The 23,342-nt window shown below is 38.6% G+C and overlaps 1 protein-coding gene and 1 non-coding gene across 2 annotated transcripts in view; one reads left to right on the top strand and one right to left on the bottom strand.

Annotated features, from left to right (window-relative positions):
* The window catches only part of HPSE (heparanase), a 45,317-nt gene that overhangs the window by 16,786 nt on the left and 5,189 nt on the right, over nt 1-23,342 (bottom strand). The window contains exons 2-9 of the mRNA XM_004472675.5: nt 16,979-17,124; nt 15,039-15,164; nt 10,659-10,832; nt 8,426-8,594; nt 7,506-7,553; nt 6,037-6,130; nt 5,472-5,578; nt 3,858-3,972 (exon numbers count right to left, since the gene is read on the bottom strand). Coding sequence (XP_004472732.1) covers nt 3,858-3,972; nt 5,472-5,578; nt 6,037-6,130; nt 7,506-7,553; nt 8,426-8,594; nt 10,659-10,832; nt 15,039-15,164; nt 16,979-17,124 — 979 coding nt within the window. The remainder of the gene's footprint in view (nt 1-3,857; nt 3,973-5,471; nt 5,579-6,036; nt 6,131-7,505; nt 7,554-8,425; nt 8,595-10,658; nt 10,833-15,038; nt 15,165-16,978; nt 17,125-23,342) is intronic.
* Nucleotides 19,095-19,198, top strand: LOC111758956 (small nucleolar RNA U13). Its single transcript, XR_002793071.1, has one exon. It is a non-coding gene; the product is annotated as a small nucleolar RNA U13 (small nucleolar RNA).

Raw genomic sequence — 23,342 nt, 5'->3', positions numbered from 1 at the left:
GATCTAACTATATGATGTTTACAAGTGACTTACCTTAGACTAAAATACACAAATAGGTTAAAAGTGAAAGGATGGAAAAAGCTATTCCATGCAAATAGTAACCAACAAAGAGCTGGGGTAATATACTAATATTGGACAAAATGGACTTTAAGTCAAAGTTGTTAAAAGAGACAAAGAAGGACACTATTAATAAAAGGAGCAATCCACTAAGAAGAAATAGTAATCATAAATATTTATGCACCTAACCACAATGCAAAAACTACATGAGGCAAACACTGGCAAAACTGATGGGTAAAATAGACCCCTCTAAAATAATAGGTAGAGACTTCAATACAGCACTCCTATCAATAGACAGAACACCTAGATAGAAGATCTATAATGGAACAGAGAACTTGAATGATATGATAAATGTACTGGACCTAACAGACATATGCGGAACATTGTATCCCCAAACATCAGGATATACATTTTTCTCAAGTGCATATGGATTATTCTCCAGAATGGATCACACGTTGGGTCACAAAACAAATCTCAATAAATTTAAAAGATTGAAATTATACAAGACATCTTCTCTGACCATAATGGAATGAGGCTGAAAATCAATAACACGTATAGAACTGGAAAATCCACAAATATATGGAAGTTAAATAACACACTCTTAAACAATCAGTGGGTCAAAGAAGAAATTGCAAGGGAAATCAGTTAATATCTTGAGACAAATGAAAGTGAGTACACAACATATCAAAACTTGTGGAATGCAGTGAAGGCAGTACTGAGAGGGAAATTTATAGCCCTAAAGGCTTACATTAAAAAAAGAAGAGCTAATACAAAGACTTAACATAACACCTGCAGGAACTAGAAAAGGAACAGCAAACTAATCCCAAAGCAAGCAGAAGGAAAGAAATAAGAAAGATTAGACCAGAGATAAATGAAATTGAGGATTAAAAAACAAACAACAGAGAACATCAACAAATCCTAAAGTTGGATCTTTGAGAAGATCAACAAAATTGACAAACCCTTAGGTAGACTGACAAAGAAAAAAAGAGAGAAGACACGAATAAATAAAATTAGAAATGCAAGGGGCAAACATTACTACTGACCCCACAGAAATAAAAAAGAATATAAAAGTATATCATGAACAATTGTATGCCAACAAATTAGACAACTTAGATGATATGGGCAAATTTCTAGAACCACACAAAGTGCAGTGACTCTAGAAGAAACAGAAGACCTCTACAGACCAATCACAAGTAAAGAGATCGAATCAGTCATCTAAACCTCCCAACAAAGAAAAGCCAAGGACTAGATGGCTTCCTAGGTGAATTCTACCAATGATTCCAAGAAGAATTAATACCAATCCTGCTCAAACTCTTCCAAAAAAAAATTGAAGAGGAGGGAACTTAAAGGAATGAAATGCTGACACATACTACATCATGTTGAGTGAAATAAGCAGACACAGAAAGTCAATTATTGTATGATCTTGCTTATATAAAATACCTAGAATAAGCAAATTTCATTGAGACTAACAGTAGATTACAGGTTACCAGGGCCAGGGGGTGGGTGGGAGGTGGGGAGAAGGGAAAGTTATTGCTTAATGAGGGAAGATTTTCTGTTTGAGGAGATTAAAAAGTTGGGGTAATGGATGTTAGTGATGGTAGCACAAAATTTTTTTGAATGTAATTAAAGCACCGAGTTGTATATTTGAAAGTGGCTAAAATGGGAAATTTTGAGCTGTATTTATGTTGCCTCAACAAAAAGGTTTTTTAAGCAATTAAAAAAAGATTAAATGACAAGAGATATATCAACCAAATGCAATATATGGACTTTGTTTGGATTCTGATTTGAATGAGCCAATTATTTTTAAAAAAACATGTGAGACAATTAGAAAAATGTGAAACACTGAAACACTTGATCATAAAGAATTATTGTTAATATTTTAAGGTATGAAAATGGTATTTTTATATATTTTTAAAAGGAGATACATATTTAAATATTTATGGATAAAATAATATATATGAGATTTGCTTCAAAGTAATCCAGAAGATCAGAGGTGAAGAATGGGTAGGATTATAGATGAAACAAGATTGGCTATGAGTTGATAATTGATGAAGCTAGGTGATGTACACCATGGGGTTCTCGTACTTTTTCTCTCTATATCTTTATATGATCAAAATTTTCCTTTATAAAAGTTTTTTTAAAAAGTCAATCTATACCCGAACTCTTCCTTCTTAAGTTGAGAGAAAGTAAACATAACAAAGCAAACAGATTTTTTTCTGTTCTGAAAAATTTTCTCACTGGAGATGAAGGGGATTAATTAGGTGTTTTTAAAAGGGCTGTAACATTAGCAGGGTTTAGTGAATGGTAGGGTAGAAAACATGCAGGCCTGAGAAACGGATTTCAACAGGATTCTTTAGAATCCAACTAATCCAAGAACACAACTATGTGACCTCTAGCAAAACATTCAACCTATTTACAACTTGAACTTCCTCATTGGAAAAATGGTCGTAAAATACCTCCCTTGCCACCTTATGGGATTGCTATGCAAATAAGATGAGAAGATACAAATGCATAGTGGCCTTAAGGTTGATCCTCTTTTGATTTTGTAGGCATCAGGACACCATTTACTCTCAAAAGGTTTTCTAGCTGACTCTGAACCTTGAGGAAGAAGTGTATTTAATGCACATACAAAGGGCTCTCAAACCAAAGGGTTATGTTTGGGTACTGGAAAGATTTAAATAACAGAATGAATAGCTGGTAATATTTATGAAAAATTGCAGAATAAGCTGGCTGATTTATAGACATTGTAGTCAATGTTAATTTTGTAGAAACTATTTTACCTTCTTTGTACACGGTCCATTTAAAGAAAGGCCAGCAGTAGATTTTGGATGTTTGCCTAGTGAAATGATTGTGCTTAGTTTAACTCCACAGATGACTCAAAATAAACTTGGGAAAAATTTAATTCTGTTTTTTGAAAGGTCACTTTTCTAAGAATTTTCTAAAAAATTGTGTCTTTCATGGGCTTGGACCACTATAGATAAAAAGCAATTTTGTCACGATATTTAGCCGCAAACCACAAAAGTCTAGCTTACTTTTTGACATGTGCTCTTTGCAAAATTGTTTAGCTTTCCTATGATATTCAAATAATTTCCTTAGGAATTACTCTTGGAAAAAAACCAGATATCTTCAAATGCCATTTTAGACTATAAAAGTCAAGGTCCTATTTTACAGGGCTACATTTATATTATCCCAAATTTTAGAACATATATATTTTTTTCAGGTAGCTTTTTAGCTAGAAAAGCTACATATCCTGATTTAGCACCAGATGCAATTGGAGGTAGGCTGGAAAATGACACTTTATTCAAAATTATTTTGAAGATTATTAACAAAATAACCAATTCTTTTGGTGAGCTTTTTGATCCATGGTACTGCTTTATTTTAAAGTTAAATAAATTGTGGTTTTATGACAAAAAGTTTTAAAGTTTTGGCTACTGTAGGTAAATTTAACTTTGATTTACTTTGAAAAACATTTTTTTATCCAAGCTTATCTTGTAAAACTTGAGTATAAATTTCAAATTTTATTCCTTAAAAAAAAAAAAGTTAAAAATGAAAAAACAAAAACAAACAAAAAATCCCACACCATGCCCCAAAGGACCTACATTAAAGAAATTATTTCTGGGTCTCGATTTCTTCTCTTGAGAAACAAAAACATTAGCATGGATGATCTCTAAGGTCTCTTCCAACTCATTCTATGATTTGACTCTGTATTAAGAGCACCGAATGACTATTCACAGGATGTAACAAGGGCTTTCAGCATACTGTCATCTATTTACAGAAATAGGAGTGTAATGGTCACTTACAGGTAAAGGTTCAAAGTTCGCATCCACTAAGTGGTAGTTTCCAGCTCCAAACAACACTTGTCTCATCACCACTTCTATGCCCATTCTGGCCGACAGGCCCAATTTATCCAGCCACCTGGGACAGAGTGAGACTCAGCTTTCTTCAACTTAAGAAAATAAAATAACTTAATTATATTTACACTCTATTCGGATATTCATATATGTATGAGGAATTAACAGTAAACTAGAAATGTGGCATTAATTATAAATAGGTCATTCCAATGAAATGGAAACTATAAAGTAGCAGCAGCAGAATCTTGCCCTTCACATCTTCCCATAGTTCAGCATGCCAACAATTCCTAGAAGATTATTAATCTACCATAGAGAAAGCAGAAGTCTCAGTCAGGGAAAGACAAGAAAATTCCCACCCATATAGATAATTTCTTCATCCTATGGAGTAGGTCTGAAGGAAAAGTTGTAGGTAGGAGTGGTAAAATGTGCAATAAGTAGAATCACACCTGAAATTTTATGGAACTCACTGCATCTTTGATTACAGGTAAAACAAACTTCACTATTCTTTTTTCCCTCACTTCACAGCCCCCACTGCAATAGGATTTGTGCTTTATATTGGGCTTATAAGAATGAGAACAGAAAAGAAGGAGGATAAAGAACTACAGATTGAAAGTGTTCAGCAGAGTCATTGACTGTATGTAGGGCAGTATTTTATAGCAATCAAGCTTGTAGTGGTTGGAGAATGAGGTGATTTAGTATATCTTTTTTTTTTTTTAAGATTTATTTATTTATTTATTTATTTCTCTTCCCTCCCCCACCACCCTGGTTGTCTGTTCTCTGTGTCTATTTGCTGCATCGTTTCTTTGTCTGCTTCTGTTGTTGTCAGAGGCATGGGAATCTGTGTCTCTTTTTGTTGAGTCATCTTGTCATCTTGGTGTGACAGCTCTCCATGTGGGTGGCACCATTCTTAGCAGGCTGCACTTTCTTTCGCGCTGGGCGGCTGTCCTTACGGGGTGCACTCCTTGTGCATGAGGCTCCCTACGTGGGGGATACCCCTACGTGGCAGGGCACTCCTTGTGCGCATCAGCACTGCGCATGGGCCAGCTCCACATGGGTCAAGGAGGCCCAGGGTTTGAACCGCGGACCTCCCATGTGGTTGACGGACGCCCTAACCACTGGGCCAAGTCTGTTTCCCAATTTAGTAAATCTTTACATTCATTGGTAGCCCCTTCTATTATGACTTCATACTTCAGGCTTAATAGTTCTTGGGGATCTATGAATACAGCTACATATAATAAGTATCCTCAGTCTCAAAGCTCTGAGATGAACTCTTTTACAACGCGCTTCTTTGAAGGAAGGAATCCTTGGCATATTCATGGGCCAAAATTAAGGACAGACATTTCTAAAGCAATTCATTCCTAGAGTGATTAATTTGGGAAAAACTTACAGATGTCCAGCAAGCTTTAGAAAATCATTCTCTTGCAAAATCTGACACAAATATTGGGGATCAGCTGCAGAAGTCAGCTTTTGATCTGCTTCTTGGCTGACAAGCTATTTCAGCTGAATGGAGGGATAGGGGGATGGCTACGCTCTGATCCTCGAAGCCAGTGTTGCTTTACTCACATAAAGCCAGCCGCAAAGGTATTGGACAGCAGGGGCGCTCCACCACCGTACGCTGAGCTTGTTTCTCCTAACCAGACCTTCTTGTGGGGTCTTGTCTCCTCAACAACCTACAGAACAGAAAAGTCTCCATGGGATTTGCAAACAAATTCAGCAACAAAGTTCTTGAGGATTAACAACATTCAAACCTAGTATTCATGGTGATCTGCCCCATCCATCCTATATAGTCACAAAATATGTTCAGTCATTTAGGTCTTTGGCAAACTAGTTTTATTGAAACACCGTGGCGTGGAAAGAATGTAAATCAACCTATTCTTACGGCCTATGATAGTTAATTCTACTAAAAGGCTGTTAAAAGTATTTCGCATTTCTAATCAAAATACATAGATAAGGCCGGATGTTAAGTGAGAACCAAAGGTGAACAAGACGTTGTGCCTGTCTTCAATAAATATATACTCTAGGATTAGAAAAGTATGTAAATGTATATACCTATAGAATTTAGACCTAGCTAGATTACAAAATAAGAACTCTGATTTTACATTAAAAGGAGAAAAAAAAAGACTATTACCTGGAAAACTTTTTGCACAGATAAAATAAAGGTGTCCAGTACATCAGGGTTTAGAAAATCTTCTTTGGTAGCAATGCGTCCATTCAAGTAGTAGCTATATTATTCAGAAATAATTTACAAATTTACTTTCTGCCTTTAAGTTAATTGGCTGATCTTTTTTTTTAATGTTTCTATAAAATCAATTTTATTTATACGTACTCCACATCCACCAAACATACACTCTCTGTTCCTCCCTCCCCAAATCCCCTAGTAACCTATAATCCACTTTCTGTCTTTGTAGTTTTGCTATTTCTAGACATTTCTTTTAAGAGACATCACACAATATGTCCTTATGTATCTTTTTAAAGTTTATTTTATTTTTATTATCTTTTTTAAAAAGATTCATAGACCACATAAAATGTTACATTAAGAAATATAAGAGGTTCCCATATACCCAACTCCCCACAACCCCCACTCCTCCACATCCACAACTTCTTTCATTAATGTGGTACATTCATTCCATTTGATGAATACATTTGGGAGCACTGCTACACAGTATGGATTGCTGATTTTATTCTCTTTCCTACTTCTCCCCCCAACCCCCACAATAAAAGTAAAGGCAGAGGTTCTACTAGGGAGAGACCAAGAAAGGAGGGAGACATGAAGAAGAGCCTATTTTCGTCAAATAACTAGAAATGAGTTGCTTTGTCTTGAGCAGACAGAGTAACTTGTGCAAGAACTCATGGGACTACCTGGTCCTTGGTGAGCATGTTGGTTTACATGTTCCATGGGTCAAGTCACAGAGTGCCTTGATCTTATAAAAACTCCCACACTATTTAAAATAATTTTTAGGGAAGCAGACTTGGCCCAGTGGTTAGGGCATCCGTCTACCACATGAGAGGTCCGCGGTTCAAACCCCGGGCCTCCTCAACCCATGTGCAGCTGGCCCATGCACGGTGCTGATGCGCGCAAGGAGTGCCCTGCCATGCAGGGGCGCCCCTGCATAGGGGAGCCCCCATGCGCAAGGAGTGCGCCCGATAAGGAGAGCTGCCCAGCGCAAAAGAAAGTGCAGCCTGCCCAGGAATGGCACCACACACACGGAGAGCTGACACAAGATGATACAACAAAAAGAAACACAGATTCCCATGCCACTGACAACAACAGAAGTGGACAAAGAAGAACATGCAGCAAATAGACACAGAGAACAGACAACCAGGGTGGGGGGGAGGGGAGAGAAATAAATACATCTTTAAAAAAAAATAGTGATTCTACACTTCTTGAAGCAGCAGCAATATTTTTTAAAAATAATAACTTTTAATTTTGGGTTTATTAATATTAAGATTCTAGCACAGTGTTACTTATGACACTATTTGATTCTTATTTGAATTATAAAATCAATTAGCAGTTAAATGGAAAGGATTTTTAGAAAAATAGGCATTAAGTAAAGTTATCACTTCTTTCCTAGTATTAAGAAGAGGAGATATACTTACTGATGCCATGTAATTGAATCAATCACTTCTCCTGCTGCCTGCAGGAAGCTAGGGGGAAAAAAAATCTCATTATGTCATCACTTAGCCCTGGTATGCACAATATATATGCACAAAAAATGCACAAGTGTTTTATTCCCTAGAAATGGACTGTTTACTTTAGAATCTGGCAAATATTAACTCCTTAATTCTAATAAAAATTTTATCAAAGGGGACATATGTCCCAGAACCCTTGGCATTCTGAGCCAGTTATTGTTTCCTCTTTTGATAAATCATATAGTCAGGCAGTTAATACATATGGATTATTGAAGATTCTCAACCAGAGAAGAACATTACTTAAAAAAAAAAGCAACTAAATCCCATATTCTTTTATTTTTTACCTTTAGCATTGATACAATATCTTCTTTGCCTTTGCTACAAAAATATTAGAATATTATTGTTAACTATAGAATATGTTACATTAGTAGTATCTCCCCATGTTTCTCCATATTCTTAATACCTTGTAACAGAGGAACATTCTTATATTTGTATTATTAACCACAATCCTCATCTACCACCGAAATCACTGTATTATACAGTCCCTAGATTATCCTCTACCTGTCTTTCAATTAACATTAACCTCCCTAGACTTTCTCTTTCAGCCACTATCACATTTATAAATCAACAATGTTAGTTATACTCATTAAAGTGTGTTACCATCAACTCTATCCATTTCCATATATTTACGACCAACTTTATTAAACTTTCTACATACATTTAGTATCAGCTCCCCCTTCTCAAACCACATTCTGTCTCCCACTAACCTTGACTCTATGGTTTAACTACATATGTTTACTCATCATATTTAATTCATCTCAGTATAGGCCAGCTTTCATAAAATATTTACTTTTCAGAAAAGTAGCTCTGTCTCCTCTAGCTCTTACCTCCTCAGCATCTTCACAGTCTTTCCTCGAGGCTGACCAACATCAGGACCATAGAGTTGAGCATTTTTGAAAGTAGACTTTCCTAGAAGTTTGTGCAACTCAATGAAATCTTCTCCTAACTGGAATCCATCAATGTAAATACCAGCCTTCTTCCGGAAACTGTTAGGTTCTAAAAGACAGCAATTCTCAAAATAATCTACCTAGATCATTTATTTAAAAGCAGACATACAACAGCATTTAAAAGTAACAAAACATTTCCCACATCACAAAAAATTAAAATTCAAAGACAAAAAAGGTAAAAACCCTAGTTATAAAGAAGATATTCCCAAAAAACAAAAATCAAAATTATATAACTAGAGTGTGAGGAGATATTAAAATAATTTTAAGTGACTAATGGGGATATTAAACCAATGAGTACTTGGAAAATAGTCTGTATCCTGTATTTAATAACCTAATTTTCTTTTAATAAAAAAGGTGGTTGGGGGAAGACATCTTAAAAATGCTTTCTAGAATAGAATTAAAAGCCTTATTGAGAACGTGTACTCACAAATTTTATGTGCAACTGGGCCTGGAAGTAGCAAAGCCAAAGAGATGGGAGAGAGGCCCAGAAAGGGAGGTGAGAGAGTATTCAATCTGCTTCTCAAATACATCCACCTAGCGTAGGCTCTTCCCTGCTCCCTACCCTTTCACCCGTTGCAAAATGTGGCCCAAAGGGGGAAACATGATAATAACACTCTTTTCATCTTGCTATGTAGAGGGGAGGGGTAGGCTCTAAGGGAAGGAAGGCTGTATAGAGAAAGGTAAGGATGGATGGTATAGTATTCATACAGTTGTAATAAAATTGTTCAGCTCCTAGCTCAGAAATGATTGCCTCTCTCCTATTCTGTTTTCTGTGCTTCAACTTGCCAGTTTTCCTCAGCAGCTTCATGTGGAAGTCTGCTAGCCTTTATTACAACACATATCACTGCAGACATGTATCTTACTTAATGGCTTGTTTTCTTTTTGGTCAGGATGCTTACTGCTAGAAAGGAAGCTCCCTGAGAGCAGGAACCCTTGCTCTGGAGCCAGACTGTCTGGATTCAAATCCTGATTCCTCTATTTAGTTGCCTGGTGTCACATGGCAATTTTTTTTTTTTTAAGATTTATTTTTATTTATTTCTTTCCCCTTCCCCCATTTTCTGTCTGCTCTCTGTGTCCTTTCACTGTCTGTTCTGTGTCCGCTTGCACCCTCGGTGGCACCAGGGAACTGTGTCTCTTTTTTGATGCATCATCTTGCTGTGTCAGCTCTCCGTGTATGCGGCGTGTATGCGGCGCCATTCCCGACAGGCTGCGCTTTTATCACGCAGGGCGGCTCTCTTGCAGGGCACACTCCTTGCGCGTGGGACACTCCCATGAGGGGGCACCCCTGGTTGGCACAGCACTCCTTGGTGCGGCAGCTCTGCGCATGGATTAGCTCACCACACAGGTCAGGAGGCCCTGGGTATTGAACCCTGGACCCTCCCATATGGTAGGCAGACGCTCTACCAGTTGAGCCACGTCTGCTTCCTTACATAACTTCTTTGTGTCTTTTTTCTCATCTGAAAAATGAGGGTCATCATTGTATCTACCTACAGTCTGGTTATGAAGATAAAATAATGCTTGTGAAATGTTCAGAACAATGCCTGGTATATAGCGTGTGCTCATCACACTATATCCCATTTCCCATTCCATTGACTGTACTGTGGAGAAAGCACACTACTATTTATTCCAAATATGTTTGGAATGAATGTAATGAATGTAACTAATCATCAACACTTTAGTTCAAATTTTTAAGTTCCCTGCAAAAAAGAGTGGAATAGACCTGATCAGAGACTTATACTAGGAACCTCTGTACAGTTTGAGACCATCGCCAGGATTGGCATGGGGTTGCTCAGATTAACTGACAAACTGAGAACCCGGAAAAAGGAATGGGAAAATCTCAACACAACCTGGATACTGCAGGGGAGGTTTTTGGCTCCAGCTGACTGTTTTCAACTCAGATGTAACATACATTGGGTTTAGCAATAATTTCTGGGATATAAAAGGAGTTTTCTGCTGTAAGCTATTTCAAACATTGCAGAGTTGAGTACTTTTAAGAATGTGCCCAGGTAGAGGTATATTTACTAATATTTTTAAATGAAAAGCCATAAATTGTAACAAAAAAATACCCAAATGGAATCACCTTACTAATGAAATGTTCCTGGGGGGCACTTACCATTGCCTAGTTCCCAAGAAATGTTATAACTCCTGGAAGAACAGTAGTCCAGAAGCAACTGAGCATTAGAACTGTTCCACTGCAAGTCTGCTGTTCTTAGTAATGCATTTAGGCCAAAGATCAGGTCCAGTCCTGAGCAATTTGCAAACGTATACAGCATATCCACTGAGCTTTCTGCAAGAAAAAGGTTGCAATGTAATGATTATTAGTTGGCACCACAGTGAAGAAAGCCAGGGAGCTGCTCTTTATGACTAACAATTTCTGTTAGTCCCAGTCCTACCAAGTGACTATAATTACGTCTAAGAGACAACAAAATTAGGCTGGCCAGTTTAAAAAAAAATCAATCTGACTTCCTTGCTTCAGCTGTTGAATCAAATCCCACAGAAAGTACCAGAAGCTTTGGTCTGACACTCAGGCTTTATTCAAGTGACTTCAGGTGAACTAGGAGAACCATACTTGATGACTCAGTGCTCAACATGAATTGGCCAGACCTTCATTAGTCAACATAAGTCTCATTCATCATAATCCAAATATCTCTATGCACAAACAGCTACAAAATATTTTGGTAAATTTAATTATTTTTAAAGCAATTTTCTGAAAATTTCCTGGATGTGATTTATTAATTTAAAAAAATCAAATTTTACATTTAAAAAACTGGCCATTAGTAGATGTGTGGTTTCCAAACTATGTGACAAGATGCCCAGGGGAGCCACAGTAAATTAATGGGTATGGTTGTCAAACCATAAACAAAAGATAGGGACCTAATTAAATTTGAACTTCAGACAAATAAAGAATAATTTGTAAGTAAGTATATCCTATGTAGTATTTGGTACATACTTACACTAAAAAAATACTGTTTTTTAAATCCGAAATTCAAATTTAACTAGGTATCCTGCATTTTATCTGATACTCTACTCAAGAAAGCATGCAGGATTGTTTAAATTTTCACATGAAACCATCAATGTCTGTTAGACATGATGGGAACTATTAGTATCATTATTTGGGCCTAACAAATTAATAATCTAAACTGTTAGGTATTTCTTTTGAAATAGTACACAGAAAAAAAACTACTGAGTCACTAAGGAGCTATGAAAGTTTGGGGATTTACGTATTTAGCTTTTATTTTAAACCATTAGCTTGCCCTTAATCACTTTTGCATGTGGCAACAGTATAATTTTGAGTCCTGTGTGGCCCAGCTGGATTTTGAAGCCAAGAGTGCATGGAGCCTTTGGGATCACTGAGTCTTTCTCTACTCCCTGCCCCCATTTCACAATGAGGAAACTGAGACCCAAAGAAATGAAATGACTTGCCCAATATCACAAAGCTGCTTGGTGACAGTGCCATTGCTGGAACCTGTTATAATGGGATGACACATCTGCCTTTGTGACAACTATGTCACAAAGGCTTATATGTTACAAAATCATATTGTGGAAAGTGCCCTGATCAGGAATCACCAGACCTGGTTGGTCCAGACAGGCTGTATGATCAGGGGTAACAACTTGACCCGACACCAGCCTCAGTTGCTCATCACAAGCCTGGAACGACCACCATCATTCTGCAAACCTCACATAACTGAGGTTTAAACAACATACGTGAAAACTGTCTGTAAACCAGAAAAAGGGCTTAGGATGTAAAGCATCATTATTACCACGTTCCTTTACAAAAAGATACAGCATCTTCAAAAAACCTGGACTGCTTGCATTTTAGAGTATTTATATGGCTCATGCATTATCCTTCTCCATTTCTTCAATCTTCCAAGAGCACTTGGAAATTTATATAGCTTGAAATTCTACGTCCCCTATAACATAATAAACAGTAAAATCTTCTAGAAAAGAGCTATATAACACTGAGCTCAAAACCACTCCTAAAAAAAAAAAAATGACCCAGTCTATAAGAATAATAAAAACTGATATCTAAACACTCTGTCCCTAATCATTTTCCATACTCTTGTCTTTTCCTCCATGACAAAGTGGGAAAAACCCTGGGATAAAGATAATCTAGAAAACACATTAAAAAATGGTGCACGGGAGCGGATGTAGCTTGAGAGGCTGAGTGCCTGCTTCCCATGTACGAGGTTCCAGTTGGACCCCAGTACCTCCTAAAAACAAACAAACAGAAGAAAAACCCAACTTTCATTGGGAAGGGGATGTATCTTGGTGGTTGAGCACCTGCTTCCCATGTACGAGCTCCTGGGTTCAACCCCTGGTACCTCCTAAACAAGATAGATAGATAGATAGATAGATAGATAGATAGATAGATAGATAGATAGATAGATAGATAGATAGATAGATAGATAGATAGATAGATAGATAAATGGTGCTGGCTCCCTTGCATTACCCCATGTAAGTTTACACAGGTGTGTCCAGCACCTGTGGGAGTGGAACAGGATGAACAGGATGAGAGGGAAGAGTGGTGGAGAAGGAGAGCAAAGAACTAGCTCTTCAACTATGATTATTTTAATAAGGGAGTCCTCCTTTCTGCTGTCACACCCAGAATTACATCAATACAACTCCCTCCTGCCCAAAAAGGTTTGCACTATGAGTTTATAATCTCATAACAAACGTTTTTGTCATCTTCCTCCTTAGTGAAAGATACCATCCAAGGGGATAGGTATTAGAAATTTTACCTACATCTTCTAGGACTCCTGTTTACGGGTATGGGCTACAGAAAAAAGCAATTAATGTTTTTTTTCTGCTACAGCAGACTTCTACTAGCTCTTCCATCACTGGATGCAACCCCAACCTTAGACATAGATCCAGAGCAGTGAGTGAAAACACCTATCGGTTCTGAGATACTTGTTGCTATCATGAGTAGGTGCCCAGACTAAACAAAGGGAGTTCTATGTTTCCAGGACATGCAGAGTAAAATAGAAAATTTCCAACCAGAAATCAAATGTTTCTAAATCAAATGTCTCTTATTATATAATAGAACACTGGGTTTTTTGTTGCACATTTTGACATTGCCAACAGGATGCCTGGAATGGCACTGGCCAGGTCACACAGTCAGGAAAGGAAGGCCTTCCTCCTGGTGTCGCAGCTATGAAGGGCCACATATCAGAGGCTAAGAGGCTGGAAATCTATCATCTTTGCACAGAAAGATCATGTGAGGTAGTAAACTTTTTTTAGAAATTGAAAATACACTGGTATAATGTTTAACATGACCCCCTCAAAAAACCCAAACAAACCAAAACATAGTGGGAATCCATACTAACTCAGGTTTAATTAATATCATGGGGTCTTCTATAGCAGGCCTATACCATAATGATTTATTAAAAATGAGACCTCTCTACCAAGGGCCTTTCTTGCACTTTCTGACATGACTTTAGTGGGATCTGAGAAGGCTTGCCTTATAACAAATTACCAAATTCTGTTCAATTGTGTATCATGTTCATTAAAGTATCAGAGTAGTTTTCCCCCTTTCTTAAATGCAAAAAACGTAATTCAGGGGACTAAGTTATCTATTAGCATATAATCTATTTTCTGATTTATCAAGTGTCACGTTTTTCTAGCAATAAAAATATATAAATTTAAAAATCCACCTGTTACACTGAAATCCAGGCAATGCACAGTAAAATCTTACAAAGACAATTTGCTTTAAATAAGGTGCTTTAAAAAAATGTTACTTAACCCAAATTAAATTAAATTCAAAATTATTTATTTTAGAAAAGTCAACAGAAATCAGTTTTAGAACATCTGAGCAGGTTATTTCCTTAACTGAGATCTGGGACAACATCCCTTAGTTAGGCATAAAACTCAGCTTTCAGATAAAAACGTATTTTATAGTTAAGTAAGGATTGCCTGTGACAATGCCAGCCATTTTGAAGACTGGAAAACTGTTTCAGTGAACAGAAATAAATTTCTGGTTAATTGAGCTAGTTCTGTGTTTGTAAAGCCACAGAAGGAAGAAAAAGAGCTGCTTGGTAGCCAAGACTGACTGGTATGACCCAGGATTTCTGTGTGTAATGATACACCCAACACATAACAGGGGTTACCTCTGGGGAGGAGGCACAGAGTGGGCAATGCAATGGGAATGATTTTTGCACTATAGCCTTTATACTTTTGCATTTGATTCTTAAATGGAGAATATATTCAGGTTTTCTGCGACTCTGTAGTTCTTAGAACAGTGAAGATCATTATCAGCTTGTGAATGACTGATTTCTACATTCCATTCAATGATCAGTAGGCAAAGCCAGATGAAGAAAAGAAGAAAAGAAAAAGAGGCTTTGGGTTCAAGATTCCCCACTCACTCTTCCTAGCATTTGAACACTGTACAGTTTTATATGGCTGCTGTTTTAAGGGCTTGTTAGAGTTCAAGCCCAAATCCAAGCTATGGAAATATTTTGGGGACTGGGAAACCTGCAGGGGGCTTTTCTTTTCTTACTTGTGTAGGTGCTATTCTTGAACTTTTTCTGATACTGTTCTCTGAGTAGCAATTGCTCCTGGAAGGGCCATTCCAACCATAACCTCTTCTCCACTTCAGGAGGAATGGATCCAGATTTGCAAATATCTGCAAATGGGAAAAAGAATTTAGAGGCTCTGTTTCCATAGCTATAAGGTTAAAGCCCTATACAAATATTTACTTAGCTATTTATGTGATCAAGGCAGGGTAATTAAGTTTCTAGTTATTAGATATATTCTGTTACATTTCAAATCTTGCTGCCCACCCAATCACCATAAAACCCTAAGGTGGCAGGTTTCCTAAGAATCACAATGCACTTAATAAGTTTATGATTAAAAAGACATTGGAATGTGATTATAGCAAATACCATTGATTGTATACTTTGGATGAATTGTATGTTTTATTAGTATGTATCAATAAAATTGGTATTTTAAAAAGTAAAGAAAAAAAGACACTGGACATAATTCAAATTATTTAATAATTCAGAAGATTCCTCAATAGCTTGAATTACCAGAGACCCCCTACTGAAGAAAACATGGGTCACTTCTCTTAAGGTTCACCTTCAAAATAGATGGAAAATTAGCTGTATTGGGATTACATTTGATCTGTGGTGATTTTTCTCTCACCATAATGGAAGATAAGACCCAAAATATTGACTTTTCATCCTTCAAATTTGGTACCATCGAAGCTTCTGGGACTACAGCATGTACACTTGGAAAAGTCCACCACCATCCTGACAGGCCAAGTCTGTGGCTTTATCATAAGCCAGCAGGATCATCAGGCCCTGGCGGCCAAGGCTGGGCTGATAGGCCAATGGCTTCCTTTCTGGGAAGCTGTGTTTTGAGGTTTTCTGGCAGCCAGTGCCTCATCCATCTCTGTGCTCCCAAAGGATGTTCAGAGGGATGTGGATAATTCCAGTGACCCCCACACAGGATGAAGATGACAGATGAGTAAAGGACAGTTTCCTGTCTAAACTTCAGAGATCTTTTGAAGGCATGTGACTGGAGAAGGAAGGAGCCAAGTCTAAATATAAACTCTACCAACTTGTTACTCAAAGTGAAACCTACAGCCTTTTTTTTAATTTTTACAATTGCTACTCTATTTTATCCCAAATATTGATTCGCTGCTCTAAACAATTCCCAACTGAAGAGTATAAACAGAGAGAAAATATTTAATCTAAGAAAAAATTATACATTATTCACTAATAAGCACATTACACACAGCCTTACAATTCAATGATGTATACAATATTTTAAGTAATAATAATTAATTAACTTCCATTTGATATCTGAATAGCCTTAATAAAAGATGTGGGGCAAATCCTCAAGGTGCCCTAGGGCAGGTTTCTCTGGTGAAGCCCACAGACTTTCAATATCAGAATCACCAGAGGAACTTATTAAAATTGGAAGCTAAGTGTGGGCCCAGGAATGCAAATATTCAAAAGCACTTCAGATGATTGTGCACAGTCAATAAAGTTGGGAGAACCATGGCCCAATAAATCAAGTCTTAAAATCCATTCTTAGAAACAGAGTTTATCTCCACATCCTCTTGAACCTTTCATCCACACAATCCATTGGTGTGTCTTCAGGTAGAAATAGTCTCTTTAGTTGGACCCATTTTTACCCACAAGCTCCCCCTAAACAGCTCCTTCTTTAGCTGCAGTCCTTGCATTTACAGCACGATGTACTTTCAGGCATGTCCAGCACACCTTATTTTTTGTGATTTCTCACATCCATGAGCAAATCATGAGGAGGACACCTAAGCCACCACTTCCTTCTTTTGTTTAGTTGCCTCAAAGTCCAGATGGGGGGAAGACGCTCTTAATCTCTTTGTTAGGTGTGAATAATGGCCCTTTTCTCTAAGTATCCCCATGACTGACCCGAGTTCATTAAAACATATAGTTAATTTTTTAAAAGCTTCACCCTGGTTAACTTGAGATTGCCAGTAACTTCTCTCTTCAAAAGTTGGCTCTTTCTTAGGGTCAAAAATTAGGAAGTCCGTCTTGGTACCACCAAATCTCAAGTATGCAGGAGACAAACCTCTGGCCAAAGTACGAAGTTTTGGAGAACTGTTGTGAAGACAAGCAAGAGGTTAACATTTTTTCCACTAAGATAATCCAGTCAAACATGTTTACTCCCTTCTCCCCAATTCTTAATATCTAGCTGTATGAAGAAGATAAAGAGAGGGCAATAATATAAAAAATAATATTGGTATAATGGGGGAATCTTCTTAATTTGAATCTCTCTAATTGCCAGATTGTTCTTCCAGGCACTTGAAGACAAACTGGAGCTTGAATTTGGGCAAGAGCTTTTATTTGACAAGTAAGATAGCATTTGGTACCTTTTAAAAAAGACCCATACCTTTTTTTTTTATGCTTGATGGAGATGAAGAGGTAAGAGGGTGAAACTGAAGTGAGAGATGAAAAACAGATTATCTTCAAACATTTATATTTTATATTTTTGATCGAGGATTCCTCCCTCTCCTCCCACCGCTTCCCCCTAAGAAAGATTATTCTTTTGAATTTAAGTGAAATGACATAGAATTATATAATGCTAGATTCTAATTCCTCTCGACATCTAACCTGGACAATTTAATTGTATATCCCACTAAGCCCAAATCCTCCTAGCAGGTGCTGTTACGTGCTCAGAATGGCACCAAATGCTTTAGAATGGAATTTAAACATTCTGTAATCCCTTCCCTCAGAAAGATAGGGGTATGGCTATTGAAGTGAGCAAAACCAAGGAAACAGAAGAGGAAGCGGACTTGGCCCGGTGGTTAGGGCGTCCGTCTACCACATGGAGGTCCGCGGTTCAAACCGCGGGTCTCCTCCACCCGTGTGGAGCTGGCCCATGCGCAGAGCTGATGTGCGCAAGGAGTGCAGTGCCACGCAGGAGTGACCCCCGCAGTGGGGGAGCCCCATGCGCAAGGAATGCACCCCGTCACGAGAGCCACCCAGCATGAAAGAAAGTGCAGCCTGCCCAGGAATGGTGCCACACACATGGAGAGCTGACATAACAAGATAACGCAACAAAAAGAAACACAGATTCCTGGTGGCTGATAAGGATAGAAGCGGTCACAGAAGAACAGACAGTGAATGGACACAGAGAGCAGACAACTTGGGGGAAGACGAGAGAAATAAATAAATAATAAATCTTAAAAAAAAAAAAAAGAAAAGAAAACAGAGGAGTCAGGGAGCAGGAACACCTGTCATACATTTCTGAAGGCTCACAAAGTGGTCCTGGCCAACCGCTCCTCAGTGCTTCCTGGAACACTCTTAAAATACATAAAACTTCTGCTGTCTCGTTCTCAGAAAAAACATGTGGGTTTAGTTCAAATCATAAAATTAAATTATTCCAGGAGGACTACCCAATTACCAATACTTCTTAACATTCTGGGACTTCAAGACCTGACCTGAAATCAACATTTTTAAGGTGTGCTCCTGCTAGGCTAAATATAGTGCTATGTAAAATTTTCAGAAGATTTCTATCTGAAAGACAGAGAAATTAAAAGATAGAAATTGCTCAAAGGATGAGTCTCCTGCATTGAAAACTCCAGCAATTCCTCCTTAACCTTTTTTGGGGGAAGGGCGGGGGGTGGCGGGGGGCGGGGCGCGGGTGTTTGGGGAGCACGGGAGTTGACTTCAGAGTTTTTTAGTGCAGTAGGTCGGCCACATTATCAGTTTCATAGACCCTCAGCACTTTAGCCTTCACGGGTCCCTTCACCTATTAAGAAAATATTAAAAATCGATTTTATGACTGCATTGATAATAAAGACAAGTATGTTAATATTCTATATAAGACATTTTCTTTGACTTATAATTCATCTTTTTTTCTGATATTAAAAAAAAAAATAAGATATTTTTGTGGGCCCCACATCATATTTTGGACTCTTGCACCAGGAAATGGAGCACAAAATGAGATGTCAGAAACGTTATCACCCCGGAAGTCACTTTGGTTGCAATGGCCGCCAACAGTGATGACCTCTAGGGAGGATGCCATCTCCTGGGGAATCCTCAAAAACACTTGAAAATACATGGAGATCCTTCTGTGTTTCATAAGCATGATGAATGGGTGTTTACGCGCTTGTGTGAGGTGTGTCTCCTGCCAACCTTGTTATGACGTCAGCACATTACCCGTCTGACGTGGGGGAGGGGGGGGGGAAGAAAATACATCGAAATGCTAACTTAAACTAAGTAAGGAAGAAGAAAGCTATTTCCACTTGGCTACAAACTCATACAAAAATAGATTGTAAAGATAGCATGAATTCAACAATGAAAATAATAGAGAGAGAAGGAGAAAAATACACTACAATTATAGCAGTGGTCATGATTAGGTGGTGAGATGAATGGTAGACTCTCTTCTCTATTTTATAAAATTCCTACAGTAAGCACATAATACTTCAAATTATATGGGTTTTTATTTCATTTTAGAATAGGTGAAGAAACCAAGGTATACCTGAAAGAGACGTTGCCATTCATTCATTTATTCAACTAACATGTACTGCAGGCTTCTTCTGTGCCAGGCATTATGTTAGTTGCTGGGAGAAAAAATGGTAAATGGGACAGACACATTGCTGTCATGTAGCTTATAGTTTAGTGATATAAATGAACAAATAAACAGGCAATTCCGAAACAGTGTGGAGATGCCTATGGAAACACACAAAGGGAGTCCTAACCCAGACTTTGGACTGGGGTTGAGGGGGGTGGTTAAAGAAGATTTTCCAAAGGAAGTGCTTCAATGTTAGACATGCAAGAAGAATAAGCCTTAGCCAAACCAAGGGTAGTGGGCTGGGATTGAAGGAAGTCTTCCAGGTAGAGGAGCAGTCTGTGCAATGACCAGAGGTAGGAGAGAATATGGCACCACTAAAGAACCAAAGTGTGTGGCCTGAGTCCAGAAGGACGGCAGGGAGGAATAGGGAGAGAGTAGGCTGGAGAAGCTAACAGGGCTTTATCTAGAGGCCCAATAAGCCATGTCTAGGAGTTACAACTATATATGAAGGCAATGGGGGGCTATGGAAGGATTGATAGCAGTGGAGTGCCTTGACCAGACTTTTCTTTTAGAAAGGAATCTCGGGATGCAGTGGGAGCCAGAGAAGAATTAGGAGACAATAGTGCTTATGTTAATGTAGGCAGAAAGTGATGGGCTGAAGCAAAGTAATATCAGTGGGGACGGAGAGAGATGGGTGAATTCAACAAATATTTAAAGGTAGGAATAATAGATTTGGTGTTGGGGAGGAGTCATGGATTCCTCCTGGCCAGCATCAGGGAAGATGGTGATATAAGTGATAGGTTTGTAGAAGGGGGAGGAGAGGGATGAGTCCAGGTTTGCAGAATTTGACATGCCAATGAAACATCAAAAAGATATTCCCATCAGGCAGTTCAGTTGGCCATACATATCTCGAGCTCAGGAGTCTCATGTATTATTAAGACATGTAGGCTAGGGAAATAGGTACGAGAATACTCATTATAAAAGCCAGGGACTAGTGACATCTAGCCCACAGGTCCTGAGACATGGCCCTAAAACTGATGGGAGGAAATTCCTCAGACCGCCTTTGTCCAGGAATTGGTTCTGGTCTTCGGCATTTTGATTGTGTTTGATGAAAGAGGAAACTCAATTAGATTTATGTAGCTGGTATTTGTAAGCAGTTGAGATTGACTGAGAAACAGTTGGGTTCTGGGATCTAGGAGGAAAACCAGCACCTGGGAAAAGAAGCCGTGGCTGCAAATGTGCATGGCCTGGGTCAGATGCCTGAGGACAAAGCCTGGGTGCCAGGAGCACGCATTGACTGTTCCATGCTGGGTCTCTCTAGTCCACGCTATTGCCTGTCTTTATTTTCATCATAGTATTCACCACTCTCCGAAATTAACTTCTCGTTCGTTTCCTTGGTTTACTATCTATTGGACCTCCCACCCCTGCCCAGATGTAAGCTCCACAAGTACAGGGACCTTCTCTGACTGCCTCACTAGTTTCCCCAGCACCTGGATAAGGGCCTGGCACACAGCTAGTGCTTTAAAAGTATTTATTAAATGAATGAATAAGTCTGATGAGATGGCAGGTGGGGCCAAAGACTGTTTTCTTAACAAAATAAAAATCCAATCTATGGCTGCTGCCAAGTAAAGAAAACCACATGTTACAAAGTAGTGCTATTAAGGCCTTTTTTTTTTTTGGTCTCTTTTGCAATGGAACATTGTCTTGTTTTGAGGATATTCAAGACCTTTGAGAAAAAACAGACTTAAAATGGCTGCAAAACATTTCATAAAAAACAAATGGAAAAAGGTACGGTATTTCAATCACATATAGGAAAAAGAAAGGGGAAAAAAACCAACAATACAACAGTGACATGGAAATAACAAAAGATTGCTTAAAAGCAGCTGCAGCTATTCCATCTCTGGAGAAGTTTATTAGGGAAAAAAAAAAAGTCTGCAGATATTTTTATTTGACTTTTTGTGAAAACTAAGCTGCTTACCTGACATGAAAGCAGAGGTGTGCTAGAGCCAACTTGTACTGGCTCGTACCAGTTTCTGAAAACCAATTGTTTAATTTTAAGGAATTCTATGAGCCATTTGTTCAACTACTGGCAGCTTAAAATTGTCCACAGTGGGAGCATTTACATCACAGAAATCAGAAAGAAAAAAAAAATCAGTTCCTCCTACTCCCAGAGAGCCATTTGTTGAACATTTCCCAGGACACCATTGCATGAAGAGTGATTCAAACCATGGAGCTGGGTAAGACCACTATGGAGAATATGTGAAATGAAAAGAGGACCTAGGTCACATGTCTGAGGAACACCAATATTTAAGACAAGCCAGAGAAAGAGATGGAGGAGAACTGTCAGCAGGGCAGGAGGAAACCCAGGAAGCGGAAGTGAAACACACAGAAAGATGAGAAAGTGTTTCAAGTTGTCGACCATGCCAAATGCTGCCAAGAGCTAAAACGATTTAGGCATTGCCTGGTGTTCATTGGATTTAGCAACAAAAAGAAGGCCACTGATTTCAGTGGCATGATTATGGTGACACCATGAGGGTGAAGCAAGGAAGGACTGAGGCAGTGAGGCAGCTGTGAAGGGGAGGAGAGAAGGTGGGCAGCTACTGCAGAGGCAGGAAGGCAGGGAGGCAGTTGAGGTGGGAAAGCCTTGAGGATGTTTATGTGCCTGGAGCCAACAAAAGGAGAGAGGTTGAAATATAGGAGAGAGAAGAGATGATGGGGAGAGCAAAGTCCTTGAGGAGGCAGGAAGGGACAAGGATGCAGTGCAGAGCAGGAAGGACTGGCCTGAGAGAAGAGGGAAGAAAGATGGATGAAGATACAGCATGTCTGCATGTTGGGTTCTTGTCTAGACTGTATTTTCTTTGGGAAGCAGAAAGACGGTCATATGCTGAAAGTGATGGGATTGGAGTTTGAAGAAAGTGGAGAATGAGAGAGACAGGGAAATGAAGAGACAAGGGGTAGCATTAAAGGCCAAGTAAGTATGGAGTCCAAGAATTTAAAGGGTAACATCAATCAATGGGGCTGTGAGACTTTTTCTCCCACAAACTCAATGTCTGAGCTCTACAGGATGACCACCAAGACTGGAAACAGAGGCAAATACATAAATGTGGTTTAATAATAAGCATTATAGTTCTTGATTAAATCGCATCTTCTGTTTCCAGACTTCATGGTTACCTATAGATTCCAAGGAGGAAAACACAGTTTGACTAAGCCGTTTTGGGGGTTTTAGCAAGAAGAAGAATAGGGCAGGGACAGGAGTTATCATTTGAATGGTTCATTTGAAATATCAAAAGATCAAAATTGGATGTGGAAGTAGAGAGAGGAGGAGACTGTAGAATGTTCAATGGAGGCACTGAAAAAACAGTTGTGGTGGGAGCACTGGAGTAAAAAAGCTGGGAGGGTAGTGTGCTGTGGTACAAGAATGGGGCATCTGAATTTAAGATTTCAGGTGTCGAAAGGTTCTTAGTAATAAAAAGAGTCAAGGTGTAGCTATGGCATTAGGTGATTGAAATGTAGTGAAGCAATGCGTGCCGATAAATCAGCTCTCTGAAAGAAAAAGTGCTCTTCTTTTCAGCATTTGCCAATTTCCATGGTATAAATATTCCCACTCTGGCTGATTTTAAGAAACTAGTGTGATGTCACTACATGCAAAGTTAGGAAGAGGTGGATACATCTCAACCTGGTACAAGCTGTGAGGATCACACAAAATGCAGAGGTAAAGAAATTGAAGACAGTTTATCCACGTGGATTAGGAGCTATTGAGGACAACGGGTAGAGAGGAAACTGAAATCAATGCCAGTCC

Source organism: Dasypus novemcinctus, chromosome 1 (assembly GCF_030445035.2).
Source record: "Dasypus novemcinctus isolate mDasNov1 chromosome 1, mDasNov1.1.hap2, whole genome shotgun sequence".
Taxonomy (NCBI): Eukaryota; Metazoa; Chordata; class Mammalia; order Cingulata; family Dasypodidae; genus Dasypus; species Dasypus novemcinctus.
The sequence above is the reverse complement of the archived record's forward strand: the minus strand, read 5'-3'. Positions and strand labels throughout refer to the sequence as shown.